This window comes from Mirounga angustirostris, unplaced genomic scaffold (assembly GCF_029215605.1).
Source record: "Mirounga angustirostris isolate CCGP_5_RB_7025 unplaced genomic scaffold, mMirAng1.0.hap1 SCAF_5, whole genome shotgun sequence".
In the NCBI taxonomy this organism is placed as follows: Eukaryota; Metazoa; Chordata; class Mammalia; order Carnivora; family Phocidae; genus Mirounga; species Mirounga angustirostris.
This window is the reverse complement of record NW_026991713.1, coordinates 84,922,421-84,943,908: the sequence shown is the minus strand read 5'-3', so window position 1 is coordinate 84,943,908 and position 21,488 is coordinate 84,922,421. Positions and strand designations below refer to the sequence as shown.

The window sequence follows — 21,488 nt, the reverse complement described above, 5'->3', positions numbered from 1 at the left end:
TGTTTTTAATTAGTTTATGCTTATTGACTAGTATATTCTCTGAGTACAAGTTAATTATGACATCTGGAGTCCATCTTTAACAAAGCTATAGAGAAGTAACGGTAAATAAATAAAAGTAATGATAGATGCGTTGGACAAAAAGGGTAAATTTTGGCAAAATCTGTAGTAAGCAATATGAAGTTAGGGATGCTTGGCATTTGTCACGCTTGTATTTAATGCAGCACAGCTAGTCAGTGTACTGTATAGATATTTGAAAATTTTTTGAATTTTATTTTGGAAATTATTTTAAATAGCCATGCAGCATTTATTAAGAGCTAACAGTGCTGTTTGGGTATCAAATGAATTAAGGCAAAGTCTCTAGTCTCAAATTTACAAATTAAGATTGACAACATTGACATGGTTGGATGTGACAGACAGATGACTAGTGTTTCATGTGAACATTAGCAATACTGACAGGAGACAAACATTTGGGTTGAGCAGGCACCCTGATATCAGCTTTCTGGGTAATAGTTTCTTTAGGAAAGCTTATTCAAATCAATGCTATATTGAGGAAGCTTCTAGACATACACAATTAAGGTATTAAATGGATATTAGAATTCAAGCTATACTGTTGTTTTCTCTGGATTATTGCCCTTTACCCATGTCCTATTATTATGTTAATATTGCAGCATTTAAGTAATTAAACTGTTGGTTCTGGAGCATCTCCTAAGGCAGACACAGTGGTAGGCTCAGCGGTTGGCAGAGAGGCCTGCCCTTAAGGAATTTGCCTTTTTTAAGAGAAATGTCTGTGGTACAGTATGAAAAGTTCGTGGATTATAAAATTTGCCTTTTTCTGAAGCTGCCTTTGTCTTGAGTAAATAAAACTCCCCCTCAGGAATCTCTCTCCCTGTCCCTTATCTCCTCACATTCCTGCTGTCTCTGCCTTGTTCCAGATCCTCCTTATCTCTTGCCCAGATTATAGAATTGTTTCCTAACTGGTCTTCACGCAGGCTCCCACCTTCACCTGACCCCAGTCTATTATACAATCTTAAGTGATATCTTTCTAAAGAATAAATCTGGACAAAACAGTGACTGAATTAGCCCGTGGTGTAAATATTCCAAGTTCTTAGCCTGTCTTATCAGGCTCTCCAAAATTTGCCACCCCTTTTTTAGTGCATCCTAAGTAGAGGCCATCAGTGAATTAGTCGTCTTTTCCTGAATCATTTGATGCATGTGCTTTCAAATTCTGAGCATTTGCCAGTGGCCCATCCTCCTAGGATGATCCTCCAAACCCTTTGACCTCCCTCTCTTTCTTTCTTTTTATTAAAACCCTCTTCAGCCTTCCAAGCACATCTTAAATGGTTTGTGCAACTTTTCTTGTCTTTGAAGAACAGATATTTTAAGGATTATAATAGTATATTTTAATTCTTCATTTACATGTTTTCTTTTCCTCTAGAAATGAGGGTTCCTTCAAGTCAGACTCTTAGCTTTTTATCTCTCTTAGATAACCCAGCATCCAGCAGTTAGTAAGTGCTCAAAAAGTGTTCAATTAGAGAATAGTAAATATGTATTCATCAAAGCATATGTATCCCTGGCTTTCTGAAGGCTTCCATCCTTTGCTCTTCCCAGGGCTACCCTTTTGGTCTCTCCAATGATGAGTTATAATCTACTTCAAATGGGTAATACCTGTCATTAATTTTTTAGAATCTTCTTATTCAAATTTACATTTATACTTTAAGTGCAATGTCCTGAGTGGGACAAGCCCTTACACTGACTAATCTATGTAATTAAAGAAATGGAATGAGGGTGCTTGTGAACCACTCTAGACCTTTAGATATATTTTCTGGCTCAAGGACCCTTTAAAGGTGCTCATTTAAATTACCTATTTAAAGGAAGAATAGTGTAAGATTCTCCCCCTACCTTTCTTTCGAGTTGTCAATTCTCTGTCTCCTTTTGTTGGGTCTCTAATTTATTAAGCTTCAATTTTCTTTGGTTAATTATACCCTGTTGACACAGTTACAACCTCAGATGAAAACATTGATGAGATCATGAATATTTTATGGCCTTAGTCTTTGAATGTGAAAGGGTGCAGTGCTCATATTTCATTTCAAATGTATCTTGAATTGATTAGACATTTCCTTGTGGGAATAGGGGGATGAGTATGAACTTTAATTTCAGAATGTTATATTCATTCCATGTTTAGTAGGTCTTCTAGGAGATCTTGCCATCAATCTCCTTCCCACAAGTTGTCCCATCATTCACATAATATGCAACTATGTTTATAAGCATGTAAGCACAAATATGTTCATATAATTCTTACTTGAAAGTGTCTATGGTTCCTTTCGCCTTTAAAATATCTTATGAACCCTTTAACTCTATGTACAAGGATCTCTGTATCTTGACCCCAACCTACCTAGAATTCTCCCCCATCCCTGGCAGTCTCCTATGCGCACCTTAAAAACCAATCTAAACATCACATCCTATCTTTAGCTCAGCCCTCATTGTTGCCCCCTACCTCTCAGGGAGGAGTCATTGCTTCCATATTTGTGATTAATTCATGATATGCGGGGAGTACAATGTAGAGGATAAGAGCTAGTGTTTCAAAGGCAGACCTTCCTGTCTATGCATTCTGACTGTGGGACCTTTGGCAGAATCCACTTAATTAAGAGCTCTCTGTATGTCCCAGTTCTATCATTTATCAGAGGGGAAATGATATTACTCCAGAGGGATTATTTGGAGGATTTTTGAAATAATGCATAGAAAATACTTAATCCATGCCTGCCACACAGTAAGGACTCAACCATAAGTGGGAAAAACAAATGTGTGCTTATGTTTTATTTTAAATGCTTGTGTTTCTTTCTCCTCTATAAGAATGAGATGGCCAGAATTTCATCCATCTTCATTGTATACAAAGTGTCCAATAGTTCTTGGTATATAATATTGGCTTAGCGGTTATTGATATTAATATATATGGAAGGTCATATAGTGGTCAAAACATTTATTATTTGGAGAAGAATTAAAAGATTATTAAAATGTTTTAAATATCCATATTAATGTTGTAATTGACACTCAAATATTTTGAGAAGGGTTTTGCTCACAGAGAAAAGGAAAATGAAAGCTACTGTGTGAACCGCAGTTTAAAATAACAAATCCCAAAATGTCAGATATTGTATCTCTTCAGTGGAGAATTACTCCTGGAGCCAATTTAGAAATAAAAACACTGTTAGTACTTACAAAATTTCCCTTTGCTCCAAGCTCTGCAGGTAGAACTAGTGTAAGTGGAAAGTTTCCTAAATATTTCCGAAGTAGCTAGTAATAGGAATAATAATACCATGCATACACTTAACCATTTTCTATTAGGAATAAGACATATTTACTTATATTTGCTTATATTTACTGTTTAATACAGCTAAAATATCTTACACATAAAGAAGTTAATTATATTTCTCTGTTCCACAATATTTTTAGCAGCAAATGTCAAATTTAAATAGAGATCATTAATGCTTCTAATTTTTCCTTAAGGAGCTTCTTCAGCATGGAATATGTATGCTTATTAGTTTTATTGAGATATTATTCACATACCATAAAATGTACCCATTTAAAGTATATAATTCATTGGTTTTTATATATTCACAGAGTTGTACATCCATTCCATAACATTTTTTTAATTCTTTTTTTTTTTTAAGGTTTTATTTTTTAGAGAGTGAGCGAGAGAGAAACAGCATGAGAGGGGAGAGGGTCAGAGGGAGAAGCAGGCTCCCCGCTGAGGGGGAGCCCGATGTGGGACTCGATCCCAGGACCCTGGGATCATGACCTGAGCCAAAGGCAGACGCTTAACCATCTGAGCCACCCAGGCGCCCTTTTCCATAACATTTTTATCATCCCCCAAAGAAATTCCATATCCCGGAAGCCTGGGTGGCTCAGTTGGTTAAACGTCTACCTTCAGCTCAGTCATGATCCCAGGGTTCTGGGATCGAGTCCCACGTTGCGGGGGAGGGGTCCTTGCTCAGCAGGGAGCCTGCTTCTCCCTCTGCCTGCAACTCCCCCCGGCTTGTGTTCTCTCTCTCTCTCTGACAAATAAATAAAATCTTTGGGGAAAAAGAAATCCTGTATCCATCAGTAGTCACTTCCCATTTCTGCTTCTCTCCCTACCACCTCCAGTCCCAGTCAACTACTAATTTATTTTCTGTCTCTATAGATTTGATTTGCTTATTCTAGACTTTTCTTATAAAAGGAATCAACTATTTTTGGTTGTTGGTGATTGATCTCTTTCACTTAGCATAATGTTTTGAAGGTTCATCCATGTTGTAGCGTGTATCAGAGCTTCATTCCTTTTTATTGACAAATAAAATTGCATCATGGGGTGCCTGGGTGGCTCAGTCAGTTAAGCTTTTGACTCTTGGTTTAGGCTCAGGTCATGATCTCAGGGTTGTGAGATCAAGTCCCACGTAGGGCTCTATGCTCAGGGCGGAATCTGCTTGAGATTCATCCCCCCTCCCTGCTCTCCCCCTCTGCTCCTTCCCCTACTCACTCACGCACTCTCTCTCTAAATTAAATAAAGTCTTTACAAAAATTGCATCATATGAATATCCCACATTTTGTTCATTGATTAGTTAATGGACATTTAAATTATTTCCACTTTTCAGCTATTATGAATAATGTTCCAATGGATGTTCATGTTCAAATCTTTGTGTGGATATAGGTTTTCATTTCTCTTGGGTATATACCTAGGAGTGAAAGTCCTGGATCATATAGTAACTCCATGTTTAACATTTTGAGAAACTGCGAAACAGTTTTTCAAAGTGTCTGCACCATTTTACATTTTCACCAGCAAAGTATGAGGTTTCTCATTTCTTCACATCCTCATCAGTACTTGTTGTATCCTATGTGAGTGTATTAAATATTATAGCTATCCTAGCAGGTGTGATGTGGTATCTCATTGTTGTTTTGATTTGTGTTTCCCCAGAGGCTAAGGATGTTGAGCATCTTCTTAATGTGCTTGCTGAACATTTGCATATCTTCTTTGAAGTAATGTCTGTTGAATCTTTGCCCACTTTTTAGTTGGGTTAATTTCTTTTTGTTGTTTAAGAGTTCTGTATTCTGTATGCAGATATTCTAGATACAAATCCCCTATCAGATTTATTATTTGCAAATATCTTCCCCCATTCTTTGAATTGTCTTTTCACTTTCTTGATGCAATTATTGTGCATGTTTATTCTTAAAAACAAAAATCAGACAAATTACTCTAAAAGCTGGATTTTAAAGTTAATGTTCATTTTCATGACTCATCAAGAACTACTTGTTTTTGTATTGTTCTTCTCTGAAATTCTTACTCTAAACTTTTGAAGGACAAAATTATTTTTTTTAAGATTTTTTTTTTTTAATTTATTTATTTGACAGCACAAGTAGGCAGAGCGGCAGGCAGAGGGAAAGGGAGAAGCAGGCTCTCTGCTGAGCAGGGAGCCCGATGCGGGGCTCGATCCCAGGACCCTGGGATCATGACCTGAGCCGAAGGCAGATGCTTAATGACTAAGCCACCCAGGTGCCCCTGAAGAACAAAATTCTTCATTTCATTGTTTCGCAAACTATGCTCTAATGGTACATAAGATGCTCCGCGAGAAATTAGTTCAGTTTCTGAGGTAAAATGTATTTGGGAAATTGAGAATATTGAGAAATTCATTTGCTTTATTTCTCAGAGGTTGTAATATTAAAGGACATGTGAAGTTCTGTATTAAAAATAACATGTGTCTAGGGGCACCTGGGTGGCTCAGTCTGTTAGGCGTCTGCCTTCCGCTCAGGCCATGATCCCAGGGTCCTAGGGTCGAGCCCTGCATTGGGCTCCCTGCTCCGCAGGAAGCCTGCTTCTCCCTCTCCCACTCTCCCTGCTTGTGTTCCCTCTCTCGCTGTGTCTCTCTCTGTCAAATAAATAAATAAAGTATTTAAAAAAAAAAACCCACTGTGTCTAGCCCACTATTTCTAAAATCTGTTTTAATGATTTTTTAAATCTGAAACAACTGTTAACAACAAGTTCTGCAAAACATACTCCAGAAACATTGCTGTAATCTGGTCTCCAAAACATGATTTTACATGGTTCTCAGAATTATGGGCATTTGTCTTTTTTTTTTTTTTTCTTAAAGTAGTGATAGTCCTTTTTTATTTAAAATCCAGGTATATGGCAATAAAGGGAACTGAGACATCTACAAGTTACTTCTACTGTGTTCGTTTAATTCATGAAGTTGCACTTGATATATGTGTCATATACATAATGAAAATCAAACTGATGACATCAGTTATTCCTCTGTGTACCCATCTTAGAGTTAGCATGTTGTGATTTTGCCTTGGAGTAAATTCAAAGTCAGTTAATGTGTGTGGATCTGTTTTTCTTCCATTTCCAAGGCCTTTCCTGGTATATATTGATTGCCTTTCATTTTGCTGCTCTTTCATGAGAGCTGGAAGTGGGAGAGAGAGAGAGAGAGAGAGAGAAGGAGAGAGGGAGAGGGAGGTTGCATTTGTACATGTTTGCTCAAATAATGAATAACTCGATAATGACATTTTCATGGCTTCAGGATGTTGGGGCAGAAGCAATTATCTTTCCCTCATGGTCATTTTGTGTCGGATGATGATTGCTTCATCTCCAGAATCCTATACCCCTTCCAGGCAGGAAGAATGGGAAGGCAGAAGGGCAAAAGAGACAAGCTAGCCAAATCTCTTCTTTTAAAGAATTTTCTTGGAAGCTTCACGTAGTGACTTCTGCTTATATCTCATTTGTCAAGGCTGTCCCATGGGTGCCTGATTTTTAAGGGAAGGGAGGTCAGGAAATGTAGTTTTTAAGCTGGGCGCATTGCCATCTCTATGAACATTGGGGTTCTGTGAAGAAGGAAAAAGAATAAAATGTATATGATATGAGCAAATAGAGGCCTTTGGTCACATAAGGCAAGTGACAAAAGACAAGATTCTGAGTTAGAATGAAGACATTTATGAAGACAGAGTCTTTATTACTTATGTACTCTTTTTTCTTTCCTTTCTTGGTTGATTGTTTTTATTTTTTATTCTTATGATTGTATTTGAGTATAGTTGACACACAATGTTGCATTAGTTTCAGGGGTACTTATGTACTTTGTTTGCACCCCTGAGCTTACAGCAACTCGGTATTCTGACATTTCCATCAAGAGGTGCCACAGAATCTTAAAACTGAAATAATAGGTATTTTATTCTTCATAATTTGATAACTTATGTGTTTAACAAGATGCTTTTTTATAGCACAACAACTCTCGGGAGAATGAAATTGAAGACAAAGGGTTCACAGCTAGAGAATTTTTTATTCAACTCTTCACTATTTAAATTTCTATCTAGTTGGCTTCCCTTATTTTCTTCTGGGCAAACTAATTAGTCATTCTTTAAACAAATATTTATTGAGTCCCTTAACTGGTAGCAGGCCCAATGCACATAGAAAATAAGACCAAAAGTTTTTGCTATCCTCAAACTCACTTTCTAGAACAGGAGACAGACAATAAAACAAGAAATGAATAGACAAGATAATTTCATACTGCTGTAAGTACAGGAAACAGTCATGCTGAAGAGTGGGGGGGGGGGAGCGGATGATGAAGGCAAGGCTGGCCGCCTTTGTTTACTCCCTAACCTCAGTACCCAGTATCAAGCCTGTCCAAGAATAGGTGCTCAATATATATATTGATGTTGGATGAATGGATGGATGGAGGAAAAGGGATGGATAGACGAAATGGGAAAATTCATTCCAGGCTTGGCAAATAATATTCAAGCCTTGAGGTTATAGCAGTTCAGATTTAAATCTAAAATAAGTGAGAAGCCAGTTGCATGGTTTTACACTGGCTACCCCATCTTCATAAAAATTATGTGAAGTTGGTAATACTATCATCTCCATTTTACAAATGAAACTAAACCTAGAAATGATAAAATAATTTTCTCAGATTGATTAAACTAGGAAGAGTAAAATAGGGATTTGATTTCAAGAAATTTGACTCTGGAGTCTACCCTTCAAGGAGACTACCTTGGGCATTTTGCACATACCCTGCAGCCAGAAACATCAGGGGAACAGTCATTCCCTCACGACCACTTCCAAAAAAGAAGAAACGGAGGCTAACAGGAAAATCACCCTAAATTCCCATAAATGACAATAATTTTCAATTTTCAAATGTGACTTTCTGATCATTTTTGAATCCCACAATTCTAATCCTTAAATGTCTCGACAAAGAATCAGAAACTAAAGAATTTTCTATGGCAATTTCATTAAAGAAGGTTGGCTGTGATGTGGCAGTGATGTACAAATATTTTGTCAAATTCCATCCCTCCCCTTATTTCTAAATCACAATTTATATTGAAACATTTTCTTGGTAAAATCTTTAGTACTCCCAATTATGTTGGAAGCAAAGAAAATGTGTTTAATAAAATTTTTTTTTATTGTATACTTCCTTTAAGATGTCCCCCTCTCCCTCCCAAAAAATATCCAGGGAGTTTTCAATTTATACAAATAATCTAAAAATCCAGAATCTCATCCATTGTATATTACTGATTCAAATTGACAAGGTCAGTGGTAAATTGATACATCAATCAGGATTGGTCTTCTACAACCCAGAATGATGTTTTGTTTTGTTTTGTTTTTTTTAATAGCCATTGTTAGGTAGCTGTGTATCTATTTTCTTGTGTTTCTTCCCTCCAAATCACCTTTTTTAGTTCTTCCTCTTTATGTTTTGCCTTTAGTACAGGATCTGGCATATAGTAATGTTTACAAAGAAAGAAAGATAAAAGGCAAGTAAGTTTCTCTGCTCTAGTACTTGAAGTAAGAATTGAGATAGAGAAGAGCATGGCCATTCTTTTTGCACCCGTAATACTATGCCCTAGCTAATAAAATACAAAGAATTTATTAAGTTCGTAATTCAAAGTTCATAAAGTTTGAAATTCAAAAAGTTCCTTACAACAAAGAACTTTAGATCATACTATATTCCTACTTCTTTTCTCCCCCTTCCCCATCTTATATTCCAATTTCTTTTCCTTCATCCCTAGTGACCCACATAATATGTCCCCAAAGGGAATAAATTTCCAAGAAAACTTTTTTTAATGAAAGGAACTTTGGTTGCAGTATAAACAAACACAAGAAATTGCTTTCAACATATCAAATGGCTCTTGGAGCCATGAAGAAGAATTGAGGGGCTAGGTCAAATTTGGGGATGTGGATATATATTCTACCTTAAGCTTGATCTAAGAGAATATCTTCTGGCCTTATAAATTATTTCCAACAACGTTTAAGAATTTGAGGGCAACATGTTTGGACATGTTTTGTTCAAACTTACTAATTGTAGAAAGTAGAACTAAAGTAATTTTGGCAATTCCAAGCTCCAAGGAAAAAGAAGAACCCCAAGGGACCTGTAATGGAGTTGGCATATATTGTTTTTTGCCACTTAAGTGAATCTGTCCTTTTCTCACCAACTCCAAAGTGAAGCTGTTTGACAAGGAGGAAGTAGCCTGGAAAATGTCGGGAATTATGTCATTTTGCTGAAGTTTTTTTGGCGCTAATGAGAAACATGGCTTAGCATTGAATAAGACTTTTAAAAATTCACGAAAAGCATTTTTGGAAAAATGTAACTTTCACATTGAGAGGAAATTATCAAAAAATTAATTCAGTATTTTATGTCATTTATGAGACTTAAAATGAGTTCAATTTTTTAAGTAATGTGAATTGTTGAGATTTATTTTAAAAAGTCATGCTATTGACTTTTAAGACCATTTCTAAGAAAGATGGGTTAAATGGAAAATTTTCCTCAGATTTAGTTTGTTTTGTTGAGACATAAGGGCTTAACAACTAAGTACTAATATACATATATTTTTATAGGTTCACAAGTGTTAAAACTATTTGGGGATCAAATTAATTTTCCCATTTTCAGCATACACATAATTTTAATGTTTTTACATTAAAGAAATTGTATGTTGTGGACACCACTACAATACATAAGAATGTTTGATGAAGAAAAAGGGAAAAAAAGAAAAACCTTAAAGCTATCCAAATGCAATACTTTGTGAATCTTCAGTTAAAGCTTTTGCCACAACTGAGACTATTTCTGGATTTTACTATTTCCCTTGGGATTTCCAAATTGTTCTTCTAAGATCAATTTTATAGATTAGTTTCATGAAGTTGCCCTGGTGGATTTGACTGAGTTTTAATAATTTTGGCGGGGGGGGGGGTAATATTCTTGAATGAGTCCTTTCAGGAGGCATTGTATAAATGGAATCTGAATATATATGGGGAAACTGAGAAATATTAACATGGCCCAGTCTAAAAATAACATGTAAAGAGCTGGAAATAATAAATGAAACCCCCGTTTTTAAAGATTTCTACTCAGTTACACAAATTGGCAGAAATAATACAAGAGGTAGTTCAACAAACTGTAAAATACAGATTTATAGTCACATTCAAGGCTGCTCAGAAATTCAGGTTTCTCTTGAAGTAAAGTTGATTGAGTTAATCACTTGAAGCCAGAATACTTGTGTACTATTTTATAAGAAAAATGCATTTGTTTTGTTGCTAAGAACGTAAAAGCTTTTTTACTGTGATCATTTTAGAAATACTTGCATGGATTTTTTGGGTTTGTTTTGTTTGCTTGTTTTTTTTTTTTTCAGGGCATTAACTATCACTTGCATTGGAAATTGTTTGTGTTTCCAATTAATAGATGATACACCTGAAGGTGCGAGTCTTTTCCAGATTGAAGAAACATAGCATGGCTTTTACCTAGCTGATCTTTTCAAGCCTTTGCTATTTGTGGTTCTCAGCTTTTTGCTACTATTTATGCATCAGGAAGAGTAAGCCATCCCAGCTGTCATTACTGTGTGCATCACCAAGGGGATCTAGTAATGTTGTAAGGTCACAAGTTTGGATTTTCCAATTGTTACACAGAAAATAATCTGAACCTGATGCAGTAAACTCAATAGACTCAATGGTCATGTACCTGTGTTATGTTACTCTGAGTCCTAGTGCACGAAGTTTTGTTTTACTCATGAATTTGATCAGATTTTATAAATTGTGTGTTGGCATGGGTCCGGGGATGGGTTTCTTCCATTCTAATTTAATAGAAAGTAACCATATAGATCATCTGAATTATACTTTTTAAAAAGAATCAGAATGTAATAACACCTAAATAATATTACATAATTATTAATGGTGATAGAAATAATAGCTAACATTTAATGAGTGGTACTTACTACACACCAGGTACTGTACTAAGCCTTTCTTTATGTAAGGACTCATTTAATACTCCCCCAAACCACATGAATTAAATGCTATTATTATCTGAATTCTAATGATAGGAAACTGAGGCACAGAAACATTAGCTGAATTTTCCAAGATCATGTGTCTAGTAAGACTGTCATGTCAGATGTGAGATTTGAACCAGCCAAGCAGTCCCCTAGAACCCATGTGCTTAACCCCTATGCTGTACTTTATCAATAGTTCAGAAGGTACTTCAAGATCCTGTGGTGCCTCTGGTTTGACAATAACATTTGTTATGTTTACATAGAGCACGGGGCTCTAGATTTATCGTAGGTACCCATTAAATATTTGTTAAAAGGGTGTATGAATGAATGAATGAGTGTGTGAATGCAGCAATGAATTACTGACATACTAGTAGAATTTGGTATAACTTAACTTTTGACGTAATTTACTATACATTTACAGGTCATTCTATAGCCAACATTTAAAAATATGATTAATACCCGTCAAGCGATGAATCACTAAATTCTATTCCTGAAACCAATATTATACTATATGTTAACTAACTAGAATTTAAATAAAAATTTGAAAAAAAGAAAATAAAAGTATGATTAATTTACAGTATTTATGTAGGATTTTCTGAGAAATTTGGTTTTTCTCTTGTTCAACAGTTTTTAAGTGAGGTGGAGACTAGAGAGTAGAAAAATGGATTTTAGAGAAATAAATCTATCACATTAATTATCCACCATGAATTCCATGAGGACAAATCAACTCCCACGTCTTTTTCTTTTTCCTTACCAGTGTACTTCATTGCTCAGGATGTGATATTTGGTTTGGACTCAGTAACTCCTTATTGTTAAATGTAATGCAGTAGAAAAAAATTGTGTGCTTATACATGATTATGTAAATTGTAGGAAAATAATGTATGAGAAAATCACTCAGGAAACTGTAAAAAATGGTTTCTCAGAATGTGTTTCAAGGAAAATTGTTAATCCCTTTTGAAACAAAAATGTTCTATGATCAAATACTTCTGGAAATGTTTAGTTGAATTATGTTTCTTTGTTTAAGACTTCCTCAAATGTTAACAATGCTAATATATATTGAGACTGTTTAAGTAGAATTCTATTTTGCAGAATTTCACAAGCTTATTTTACTTTATGGCTATTTCTTTATGAAATATTGCACTTTTTAAGCACAAGATTGATGTGATTGCATTATTACTAGTAGTACCAGAAATGGAAATTGGCAGTAAAAGTGCCAAAATTGATGTCATCAAGATAGTCAAGATGTAATACGTAAAAATAATGGAAGGTTTGATTCATCAGTGGCCACACATAGGTTTAGGGTAATGATTGTCATTGTGAAAATGGAGACAGAAATAGAATTATGGAAATACTCTCAATCAGAGTGTGGGAATATCATCATAATTACCAGAAATAGATGGAGGATTTGCAGGAGAGAGGCTGGGATTTCAAACTCCAGAATATTTGGATTTCTTTCTATTTGAAGTCTTCTCATTCCCTCGTGTTTATGAAGTTTATACTAGATTGGAACGCTAAGAGTCAGGATCAGGGATTTATTCTGTGCCAAGTGGATGGAATTTAGGTAGTTATTACTGACTGTGAAAAATATCCCTTAATTTCAGTCATTCAGTGCTTTACTATTTCCAGGCTCTCAATGCTAAGGGTTCTAAAGAATTTTTTTTTTTTTCCTGCTGATTTGTCTGAAGATTCAAGATGGGGAGAATAGGAGAAAGCTGAATTATTCTGGGGGAAAAAAACCCCCACATATTTATATCCTGAGAAAGATCCTTAAGATCCTTGAGGCATGAAAGGCTGGGACCAGTAAGCTAAAAAAGACTCACTTCTCTTGTCCCACCCTAAGAGTAAAGGGCAAGCAGTAGTAACAGCCCCCCACCCCCCACCCAAATACTTTATGATGCCCTTGGACGTATCTGATGAATATTTCTGTGGCTCTTTGCAGTATTCTGTGTAATGTAACCATGTCCTGTCTCCCCCTAAAATCTTCACCACTGACTCATGCCCTGCAGAGTGGGATGGATTTGGGGTGTGGGGATGTGATGAAGTGGTGGTGGTGAAGGGAGGCTATGGGTAAGAACCTAGGCTGCTGATCAGTCCTATCTGGTTTACCCAAAGGAGGCTGAGGGAGTCTCCTCCCAGTCTGTTGATTAATTATAAAGGAGGGTAAATTTTTGTCAGTATCACCTGCATTAGGCCTTTCTACGCCCCAAACCCTAGGGAAGAACCCCCCAGGGCTGGGAACAGTATGTGGTTAGCCTCAGGGATTCTGTTAACTCCTTTGGCCTAAGGCCCAAATCACAGACAGATTTCAGTGTCCCTTTCCTGCAGAGCACACTGTCCTCTTGAACTTCTTACTCCAATGATAACAAGAGAAGGAAAGAAACATAAAGGATTGAGAGCAGTTCCCCTAAAAGGACTAGACAGGAACTGAGCTTGTGTAGACTTCCCAGGCTGGGACACTGCCATCTGGTAAACTCTGCAGACAGGGGAGTAAGCAGTCCAGGCCCATCTTCCTACCTAGAATCCCAGAGAGAGAGAAAGCCTAAGTAAGTAGTAAAGAGATTATAAAAAAGAGTTTGCCAAGGGAAGAATCCAAAGGGAACATGCTAATGGTAAAGACAAGATTTAATTTGCTTATCAAATTGAACGTTTCATGCCTCATACAGTAAACGGAGCTAAAAGGCAGCCCTGCTCTTTATGTATTTTATGACTCTTGAAAAAACGTGTGAAGGGACGACAAATTTATGCTTTGTGATATGGCTAATCTAAGGGTGCCTTCATGGAGTGTGGGATCTGTTCCATAAATTCATGTTGATTTGAATAAAATTGAGGAAGATTTTGGGGAAGGGAGAATCCCTGGTCCCTTATTGCTCCTACAGCATGTACTTTGCAGTTTTTAATGAGCGGAGTGAATGATTAACTTTTAGATAATTCCATACCAGAGGGAGGGAGTAAATACCAAATATATACCTATGGTTAAAAAGATCCAACCCTTTTTAAAATGTTTAGTTTAAGGACACTGTGCATGCTCTTCAAATAACCACTTCTGCTCCTCGCTCGAGATCTTTGTATCTTCTCTTTCCTCAGTCTGGCCAGCCTGGCCCCCAGATACCTGTGTGTACAGCTCTCATTTATACAGTTCTCTCATAAAAAGTCACTTTTTCAGAAAGGACTTTCCTGATCTCTACTTATATGAAAGCAGCTCGATTCCCAGCCCCCACCTGCCATTAGCCACTGATTCTCCATCCTTCAATCTCAGCTTTTGTATAGCTTTATCATCATCTGGTATGTTTGTTCATTTATGTTCCATCTCCTTTCGTTAGGGTTATAAGAGCCAGGTGAATAGAGCTGCATCTTGGTTTGTTCACTGATATATCGGTTGTGCCTAGAATAGTCCCTGGAATGTAACAGGCATATAATAAGGATGTGTTAAAGATTTGTTTAATGAATAAATGATGCAATGACAAGGGGGTTATGTAGTAACTTTGACATCCTTACATGTACCATACATAATATATAATAAGTACATACAATGTACATATATAATAGTATATATTACAGTGTATATGTATTATTTTTAAATGTTTTCAAAAATATGCTTTAGTAATTTTCAACAAGTGAAACAGAAGAATGGTTTTCTGGAGAGGAAGGTGAAGATGACAATGTTACTGTTGCTCTCCATTGTTACCTTTTCTCCTATCTAAAACCTCTCGCCTCTTTAAGGACATGCAAAGAATTTGTCTTTTCACCTCTCATGGTTCTCATGCAGCTTTCATCTCTTTTCAATAATAGTTATGGTGAAATTTTTCTTCCCATGAATCCCCTAAAAGGCATTCTTTTTTATATTAACAAAAAGTAGTAGGAGACTATAGCTCAGGGAAAAATATAGAAATGAGAAAGGAAAGTACCTACAGAAATATACTTTCAACTATCTGCATTTCTCATGCTATTATTAAAAATACCTCTGCTTGGATGGAACCATTTTGTTTCCATGCTGACTGCTTTCTCCTGTGAACTTTTTAAATTCGGTGTTTGGCAGCGGTTTTGTTTTCCTTGGAACTAAGTACTGTGTAGCATACTGTTAGCTGAAGGCTGTGATGTAGAAATGTATTATTAAAAAAGAGAGAGAAAAGAATTTATTCCACAAGGATGAAAATGACTCAGTGTCAAGGAAGTTAGGATTTTCAAAATGCTTTAAATAACAGATTGTGTTTCTTTTAAAGGAAGTATACTTTGTTTCCTAGAAATAAATTTAAGGGTCTCCACTTTGCCTATCTTGATTAATGGGAGCTGGAAAAGAAGAAAGATACTCTTCTTCTTCTTCTTTTTTTTTTTTTTTTTTTTTTAAGAGAATTCCTTCCTCAGATGGAAAGATTTTTGTTTAGCATATGTGGGCATAACCGTGGTAACCTATGTATTCCCAAACCTTCTTATTAAAATGCCTTTTCCCAGAGGAATAATCATAGTTAAATAACTCAGAGGGTAGTTTTTATAGAAGGTGAGAGACATTCTTTTTTCTTCCTGAATTAAGGAGTCATGTATTCTTTATCAACTAGAATATATTTGAATATCCTATTTTTTTTTCATTTTTCTGGTCTTAGTGTCTGTCTCTCTCTCTCTCTCTTACATTTCTAGAAACTTTATATAACTAATAATAAAATCACAAGCCTTCCTTCACCAGAAAGAGCATCATATCATGTTAATGAACTTTTGGTCTCTTTTCCCAGAATTACCTAGGTATCATGCTGCTATTCATTTGTCTTGAAAGTTTAGCGCAGATGATTTCAATTGCAAAAAGAAAAAAATCTACAGTTTTTACTTCTGTTCCTCATAGTCCATGACCCATTTCTGTCTTTTATCTAAGCCCATGAAAATGGCAAATGCCTACTTGTCATCTGCAATTCAATACCAATCCTACCTGTTTGATTCAAAGGATGTTTTGACTTTCTCATTGATAACTCACCAACATCAGTTTGCACTTAATTTTGAAATTCACTGACTTTATTGTGCAAGCTCTCCTTTCCATTATTTATTATAACCAAGTTTTTTGATTTCTCCTAATCATTAGTCAAGAGAGGGAGGCCAGTGAGGTGTCTAGGTACTTCCTAAAACATTTAGGCCTATGGTTCTGCTTTAACAGGAATACTTATCTGTGGCCAAATGCTTCATTTTAATTTAAATAATCTGTAATATTAAGTCAGGCAGTTTATCACACAATGGATGATTTTTTTTTAAAAGGATAGTGAAAACATTTTGGTTATTTTAGTCTTTGGTCCATGATCTAAGGACAGTGCTATTATAACAGTAAAATAAATTCTATGTGCAACTAAGACAAAAATTTGCGTGCTATCATGTGCTTATCCTCCCCACTCCCCACCTCACCCCCATCGGTGCCAGGTACGCTGTAATCATGGAGACAGTAGGGCCCGGACACTCTGGCCAGCAGCACCCCCACCTCTTTCTCTGCACTGAAAAAACAAGTTACAGAAAGTATTATAACAAACCTCATACATTCAACACTAAAATTATTAATGTTGAAGTTTGATTCAGGTTATTTTCATTAAAAACAAAGCCTTTGTATGATTTCCTGAAGTCCAAAGGGAAAAAAATCTTGTTAATTTCCTTTGACTCTCTTTCTATTGAATAGAGAATATTACAGTATCTTATCATTTCAGAGTTCATTGCTTTTTAGATTGTATTTCACATAACATGTAGATTTCTAGAACTCTTCATTACTTGAAAAAAGTAGTAATAGTATTCAAAAATACATTTTGACATATTAACACATGGCTGGTCAACCCAGACTTTTAAATAGAATAATGTTATTAATATATGGTAGAAATATGCAATGATAGAATAAAATAGAATTCCTTTACCCTAAATCTCTCTCATTAGTCTATTGTATAATGCTAGGAAATAACACTCTCTGATATGGCAAATTTTCTATGGTATGTTTCAAAATAAAAGGTCAGATTTAGTGAACTTTTAGAGGTTTATAAGTTCTGACTTATAATGATCAAGTTTATCTTCTTGTTCTGTACTAAGTGATGCCCCAAATGAGTCTACATTTTGAAAATTTTTGTTCTCAGACTAAAAATCATCTTTTTTTTTTTTTTTTTTTTTTACATAGTTAATGATAGAAGGCAGTGAAATCTGTGCTTTTCTTATTTTAGTTCTGATCCTGGAGAAATGTTATCTTTTTTGACTTACTACCTGTCATTATCAAATATTCCAAGTCAATATATTGTGGATTATAACTTGTGTTTGTGTTTTTTTTTTACCTCTTTTTACTGTGATACTCATGATAGTAGAATTTGCTAAGTTATCCTCTTAGTTGAAGCTCATTAGCAAGAGGATAATAGGCATAACAGTCTTTTATAAAGTATTATTTTTCCTAAGATTTAGATAAAACAGGGAAAAGAGAAGATAACCCTTCTGCTTAAAAATTATTTTACTCTAGAATGATGAATCACTGGTCTGTACCTCTGAAACCAATAATACATTGTATGTTAATTTAATTTAAATTTTAAAATGTTAAAAAAATTATTTTACTCTAACAGCATAGTACTCAAGTTTAACATCTGTTTAAAGTTGCCCAAGCAAGCTTCACATCTTCCTATTATTTTCTTTTTCTTCCTATTATTGACAAAGAGTATTCCCAAAGGTCTCAATAAGGCAGGTGATTGAAATGTGTCAAGATGGTTTTTGATAGTTCTAGTGAATAACTAATTAAATGGTCTTAATTTATATGTTTCTAAATCAGACTATTTATTTCATTAGTTGATTAGTGTTTAACTTTTTTATAATCAACTTTAAATGAGTATCAATGAATATTTACTAGCAGATGTAATGCCATTAAATCCAGACATTAAAAAAAATTAAAGCATTAAAGAAATATCAACTATCTAAGCATTCAGTTTTATATGATGATTACCTGGCCTAATTTACCTAAAATTGTGTGCTAGCCAAATTATAATTAAATCATTTCACTAATTCCAATGCTTAAAATAACTGATCATCTTATTAAAAATGAGTAATTTAAAATTAATTTGTTACATTTTTCACTTATAATCCCATAAGCATTTCATATGTAATTTTGTAAAAAGGCCCTGAAAACCAAATTTGAAATTCTATGTTATGTTCTTTTTATGTTCTAAGTTAGCAGACAGTTTCCCTTTTGTTGGATAACACAGTGATTGACACATTGTAATTACTGAATTTTTACATTTTTATTTTCTAGTTGAAACGGTCTGAATTTTTAAGAGTATGCAATATGTATTAAATTTAATATATCTAGTGTATGTCTATGTATTTATAAGTGTGTAAATATATACATGTGTATATCTATACACTACATGCGAGCAATCTATATGCATACTTAGCTTTCTAAATTCTACCGAATATTCAACAAGATCAGATTGCTAATTTGATAGGCAAGAGTCATCTCTTGTTATTGTTTATACTGAACTTTTTCACTTCAAGGAAAATTGTTGCTGAATATTGATTATGGATATTAATTTTGTGAACTGTCTTTATCCTTTCCTCTATTTACTAGGGTTGCATTACTTTCAAATTTGTAGAGCTCTTAATGCACTGAAGATATTATTTTTTTTACCTGGCACTTAATGGAAATATTTTGCCAGTGTGACATTTGTGCAGACATTTGAAGTTTTATGTAGCTGGATCATAATCCTCTGTGTGTGTGTGTACGTGTGTGTGTTTAGTTTGGAAAATCTTTTTATATTTCAAGGTAGTCTAAGTATTTGTCTGGATTTTATTTTATATGTACCATTTCATCTTTTTAAATTTGCTTTTTATCTAGAATTTATATTTGTATATATTAGAAGGTTCAGTTCTCATTTTTTTCCATAGAATGTTTCTCTTTTTTTTCCACTCATGAACTAATTCATCAATCATTGATTTTTATATTTTCTTTTTCATATTTTGACATTTCACAACTGTCCACTACATATCATTCATTTATATTTTGAGTCTTAAATCATTGTCCCATAATTTGGGTTAAATTTTACAATATGTTTTAATAACCCACTAGGGTGTTACTCTCCTAATATATTCTGATTCTTATCAGTTTATTCTCTCAGATAAAATGTATGTAGTTTTTTTTTTTTTCAGTTTCCTAAACAAATATGAATAGCTTTTGATTGAGATTGGGTTAAACCTGTAAATTTGTGTGGGTAGAATTGAACACTTAATAATTCTATAGAATTCGGTCTTCTTAATCAGGGACATTGTAAGGCCATCAGTAAGGTCTTACCATTTTCTGTATATGGTTAAAAACATTTCTTGGTAATGTTCAAAAACATATTACTTTTTTGTTGCTATTGTGAACAGTTTTTTTATTGTGTCTACTAAGGGGTCATTGCTGTTGTATAGAAAAGCTAACAAGGTATATTAATATGTTGAGTAGTCTGTCCTGTTCATGTGCTAGCTTATTAGTGATGGGGAGTTCTTCCACTGAGACACATGAATAGTAAGTATACTGGATAGATGAATAGAATTTTATTTCTCTCAGCCAATATCTTGTATTTTCTTAGTATTCTTCTAGTTACATGTTATTTTCAATAAATATCATGCTTTATAAGCAAAGTAGCTCAGGGCTATTACAATTACGGGACTAGCTTGATAATGTTTTATAGGTTTATGAAAATCTGTATTTTGTGACCTTGGGGGTATATTTCACATTAGATCATTTCACTCTTTAGAACGCTCATATTTTTGTGATACTATCAAAACCGAACTAAAAATGATTGAAATATTTTGGCCTTCTCATTTTTATCATTCATGACAGTAAATTAAGCTATGCTAATGATTTATTTAGCATATTTTCTTAATAAGCTAGGAGCTTAATGGCATGTAAAAAGCTTAACCCATGTTAACATCTTTCTAGGATGTTCCTGACAAAGAACCAGAAAGCTGTAGATTAGCAGACTCTTCTATCACACAGTGATATTAAAATATCTTGGAAATAACTACCAGTTGAAATATTAGCTATCAAACCAGAGGTTATTATTACTTTTGGTGTATTAATTTATTCATGATAGCTACTTAATACATTCATATTAAAACATAGATTTCAAAAAAGTATTCTTTAGAAGAAAGAGTAAAAATATTCGCCACATAAAATAAGTGTCATTGAATTTACGGTAATTATTATATTATATTACAGCTCATGGGGCATTCAGAATGGGACCACAAACGAGGGGCAAGAGGATCACAGGTAAGTTTATTTTCCTTTCCGTTTTTTTGAATTTTGTTTCTTAACATTTTGAGCCACGAGTCTTCTAAAACTCAAGCAATAACAAGTAGAGAGAGGAAGAGGCAAATAATCATGCCATTTGTTTTTATTTAAGTTAGCTGTGATTAAAGTCTGGTTTCAAATCCCAGAGGCAGATGCCTGTATATTCTTCCTGAGAGCTTTCTGGTATCCCAGATTGGTTGTGTTTATATGAATGTAGATTTTATATTCATCTTGTCTCTGCACAATACATTTTGATCAGCAACCCACTCTCTTGCTTTCATTCACTTCCTTTGATAATTTTTCTATGTATTTTCTTTCTTTCTCTATCTTCCTGTTTTTGGTTAAATATTTTGAAACATAATCAAAGTAAACCCTGAACTAATTACAGATTCTGTCTCCAAATTAACTGTCTTCATCTTAGGGAAATAGAAAGATGAAAGGACCTATTATTTTTGAAAAGAAACAAATTCTGAACCTTTCTATATTACCAGATTGTTTTCATTGTCTTACTTTATGTCTTAGGCAAGGGGAAAAACTTCCATGACGCATTTATGCTTTTTAATGACCTAATTAGACAATGTGGATTTGTTTTGCTTCCATAATTACTTTGCCTGACAGAATGAGGGCTGAGTTTTACACGAAGAAAATTCTCTCTCCTCCTGCGGTATTTTGTGAAGAAAGATGAAAATCCTTTATCTCTTAGCAGCCTGTGTGTTTACCTGATTGTAGACAGCCAAATAAAAATTAAGTGGGTGGGATATTTTTACCTCTCCTGCTCACACTTTCTGTTTGCTACTAAAAAATATGGCTAAAAGAAAGCAAGCTGAATATGCAGTACTGTATGTGAGAGTTCATTATCGAATGTGAGATTCTCCCAGGTTTTTTACAAAGCTGACATGGACCTGTGCTGTCACTAAGTTTGCCTGGTGGTTATTAATTGAGGTCACTGGGAAAATAAAACCCAGTCAGTTGT

General features: G+C 34.6%; 1 protein-coding gene across 1 annotated transcript in view; it reads left to right on the top strand.

The window, feature by feature from the left end:
• Nucleotides 1-21,488, top strand: part of PDE3A (phosphodiesterase 3A) — a 320,190-nt gene that overhangs the window by 171,478 nt on the left and 127,224 nt on the right. Inside the window, exon 2 of the mRNA XM_045873781.3 lies at nt 20,444-20,494. Coding sequence (XP_045729737.1) covers nt 20,444-20,494 — 51 coding nt within the window. The remainder of the gene's footprint in view (nt 1-20,443; nt 20,495-21,488) is intronic.